At 54.3% G+C, this 4,021-nt stretch overlaps 1 protein-coding gene across 1 annotated transcript; it reads right to left on the bottom strand.

Moving 5' to 3' along the window:
* Positions 1–2,515: 2,515 nt before the first annotated feature.
* On the bottom strand, positions 2,516–3,807 carry LOC126548251 (uncharacterized). The gene is made up of 2 exons (XM_050196406.3): positions 3,191–3,807; positions 2,516–2,680 (listed from the first exon to the last, which is right to left on the bottom strand). Exons 1-2 carry the CDS (start codon positions 3,680–3,682, stop codon positions 2,672–2,674), a joined length of 501 nt encoding a protein of 166 aa, XP_050052363.1. The 5' UTR covers positions 3,683–3,807; the 3' UTR covers positions 2,516–2,671.
* Between the last annotated feature and the right edge of the window lie 214 nt (positions 3,808–4,021).

Below are 4,021 nucleotides of genomic sequence, written 5' to 3' on the forward strand. Positions count from 1 at the left end.
AAAACACTGCAAAAGGCTCCCGGATTACAGGGACCATACGGACACCGCCTTAACTGTAGCAGACAACAGGTGCGAATCCTCGCCCTGACGTCACGCGAGCGGCGCTCGCAGCGCCCCTGTAGTTCGTTCTCGGGGCTGTTAGGATCGGCCTGCAGCTATTTCAGCCAGCTGCACGTGTTCAGATCCAACCGGGACGGGGCGCACTTCAGAGAACTGCGGATAACCGGCAGCCACGTGGCGCGGGGTCAGCTCAGGGGAGTTCTCGAGGGGAGGTAATTGGCGGAACCTCCCTACGAGCTTTTCGAGACACCAGACAATGTATTAACCGGACGCGCCACCTGGGATGGCTCCGTGTTCGACGAAGCAGGCTTCGTGCGCAACACGACAACGCCGCCCTGTTCTGCTATGAGTGGGGGAGTTGCCGCGGGAACGCCGACAGGGGCTCCTTCCCGCGTTCCGACCAAGACGCAAGACAATGTGCTACCCGGAACGGCTCAGAGTTCTACGAAGCCCCTCTGACGTCGGCTCCGGACCATTACACCTGTGTGTGTGTGCGGCACGTGTATGCGAGCCCTCATCCTTCTCCAACAGCCCTCATCCTCCTCCAAAAGGGCTGGTCTACGGTGACGTCGAACGATGACTGGACGAACGTTTCCGTCCGCTTGCAATCAAGGGGGGACCAAGTGCTTATAAGCAGCGATTGCCGGCTGCTAGTGGGTGCTCGTTGTCGTGCTCGAAATGTACTAGTGAGCTGTGTGCGCGTAAGCTGTTTGCTGTATGCGTCGTCTTGCGTGCGCCATTTGGGAGTCACGCTAGACTGTCGATGTATCTCATGTTCAACTGTAAATAACATGTAAATAAATCCTGCTCGCCTAGTCCTGTCGCCCCAAGGTCCTCCCGACAACTACGACCGCTCCAATCCTAATAGGGCTAATAGGCAGCACAAGGCCTGTTCTCTCGGATCCATGACGTCACGCTACCTGGCCCGATATTTCCATTGACAAGGCTGGCGTGATGAAAGCGGTGACGCCAAAATCGCTGTTGCCTACTCGGGAACATCCCCATTAGATTCTATGGCAGTCGGGCCAGGTAACATGACGTCATGGATCGGAGTGAAAAGGCCTTGTGCTATCTAGGTGGTGTTGGATTAGCCGCACCAGTAGTGACGTCGTTGCTCTCAGTCGCAGCCGGGCGCGCGCACAGCAGTTTCTGTCCAGCTCCGAAATAGGTAGGCCACGCGTCATACGTTCACTCGAGGAGCAGGCAGCTTTCGATCAGCAACGCCGCGAGCAGAACCGGGAACACCCGCCGAGGTTGCTCAGTGGCTATGGTGTTGGGCTGGTGAGCGCGAGGTTGCGGGATCGAATCCCGGCCATGGCGGCCGCATTTCGATGGGGGCGAAATGCGAGAACACCCGTGTGCTTAGATTTAGGTGCACGTTAAAGAACCCCAGGTGGTCGGAAATTCCGGAGTCCTCCACTACGGCGTGCCTCGCAATTAGAAAGTGGTTTTGGCACGTAAAACCCCACATTTTTTTTAGGACCGGGAACGAGCTCGTCAACGCCGTGCCGAAGCTGCATCCCGGGCACAAGAACAGGCTCGTGCAGCGGAGCGCAAGCAGCAAATGCGTACCGAGGATCCGGCAGCCTACCCAGCAGTCGTTTAATAAACGGTCGGCATTAACTTTTGTTAAACACCGGGGCCGCACATTTCAGTTTCGCTGGTTAACCATCTGTACGGAGTGCTTCGGCGGTGATTTTTGTTGGCTCTTTCACTCAATTTTTAGGCGAGAGTTTTCCCGTGCGGACGTCATATCCCGTATCTTAACTTCGCTGTAAAAAATAAACAGTTACCCAATTTATCGTCACTTAAGATGGATGCACACGACGGGACTCGCCAGTTCTGTATGCAGGCGAGCGCAACGGGGCTCATTTGTCGCGGAATCTGGCATCATACAAGCCACTGACGACCCGATTCGTTGCAGCTCAGTGACGTCACAGTTTGCCGACTGAACCGGATAACAGTCCTATTGTGGGACTTTTACAGTGAAGCTGTATATAGCTGTTCTCCAGTGGTGGTCGATGTACGTTCACCTACGCGAAAAATAAGTTCGTCTCCAGTTCCTAGCGAATGCTCTGTCTTGGAAAAAAGTTACTGTAACGTGTCTATATGATAACTTATTACGCGGAGTTTCATTTACTGGTCGTAATTAGTTCACAGCGAAGTGCACAGAGTGAAAGAGGTGACGATTCGTGGAAATCTCATTTGTGCGTTGAATGACTAGTGAAGAGAGCAGATGACACACCATGCGTCGCGGAAATGGTGCACTCATCTGTAGCGGTCTATGCACTATGCATGCTCGTTGTAATCGAAGGTGATGTGTGCCGTCAGCGAAGCAAGTGGTCATCCGCATGCCCCGACTCCGGCAAATGCACAGCACACGAGTGCCGACAACGCGGGCCGTAAGACCGAGGTGTGCGCAGAAGCAATAACAGACGCATTGAACAAGCAAGAATAGAAGTAAAAGAATGCTTTATTGGGAATAAAAACCACGTTATATAAGAGACGTGGTGCATAGCGCGACATTAAACGACGTCGGGCATGCCGAGGGATAAGAAGGGAACGACGCCGCTGCGGTCCCAGCCGAACAAGGGGGAGTCCGACGGACGGGTCAAGGTGGCTGAAAAGAAAGAAAAGCATGGACATGCCGCAGCAACGACCTGCAATTAGTCGAAAGGAGCAGCAAGGAAGTGCGAAATTAGTACAAGGGAAGGCGGGAACAGAAAATCTAGTGGAAGGCAACACCAACTGTGTCCGTACAGATCGATCGAGGTGGCAAGGCGGGCAGAAGTACCAAGTTTTCTTTGCTGATGCATTAGGTCGCGCAAAATAGGAAAGTGTTGGGACCCATGGCCAAAAGCGGGTAAGGCGTCCAACATCAAATATTATACAGCCATGGCAGTAAGTGTCCTAATGCGTAAGAGTGGAATGATGAACAGCAGCAAGACTATGGGAACGCAAACCAGTGGCACGCAAACTTGAGTAGGCTGATACATAAGCCTACGCGAGCACGGGTGCCACTGGTTTATTATATTACGATATTTTTATATTAAGCGGCTACAATTTGATGGCGCCTGTTCGGGATGCTGCCGTGCCGTGTATACGTATACTACGAATTACAACTACTCACGGTTTCCACGGTTCCAGCAGCTGCAGTCGCGGTCGAAGGGGCGTCGTTCTCAGGAGTGGTAGAGCTCAGGCCACTCGAGCTGCTTGCCACCTGCGCGGGAGGGCCTTCGCGGCTCTCAGAAGACGTTGTCGCCGGAGAGACGACCGTCAGACTGCTGTCCGACGGAGAGATGACGGTGGGGAGGAGACCTTCAGTATCGGTAGTTTCGCCTACGGACGACGTAACGATTGCCTCGGAATCTGAGGGACTCTGGACGGCAGTCCCGGGAACGGACGGCAACGATGTTGGTTTTTCCGCTGCGGGGGCGTCTTTCTCCAGCCCTTGTTGCGCAGGTTCGGGTTGCTGCTGGGGCTGCTGCTCAGGGATCCGCTGCTGCTCTGGCGCCTGTTCCAGTCGCTGCGCGGATCCGAAGAGCCACGGTAGTCGACTACGCAGTCTATCTCGGGTATGGCTGCAGCACTTGCAACCGCAACAGCTCATCAGTTGGCCCATGGCTTCGTTCTCGTGTACTCCGCAGCGTACGCAGTTGACGGTTGCAGCGTGTCTCGCTTCGGGCGGCTGATCAGATGAGGCGACCGGATGTCAGCGCAGCGTGTTGTGGAGGCTTGTGCTGCCAGCGCTTCCAGTTTTAAGGGTTTTGGCGAGTGACGTCAATCGAGCTAGTGACCAACAGTGCGCGAGTTGTGCTTATCGGAATGCCAACGTCATGCAGATAGGTATAGCGTGATCTTCGAGTGAGACATGAAACTATACGTCTTTCCGATCCCATCACGGAATTACTTTCGCTGTACTCGTTGCACTTGTAGCATAGGGCAATCGCTGCGTAGCTTG

Source organism: Dermacentor andersoni, chromosome 1 (assembly GCF_023375885.2).
Source record: "Dermacentor andersoni chromosome 1, qqDerAnde1_hic_scaffold, whole genome shotgun sequence".
NCBI lineage: Eukaryota > Metazoa > Arthropoda > Arachnida > Ixodida > Ixodidae > Dermacentor > Dermacentor andersoni.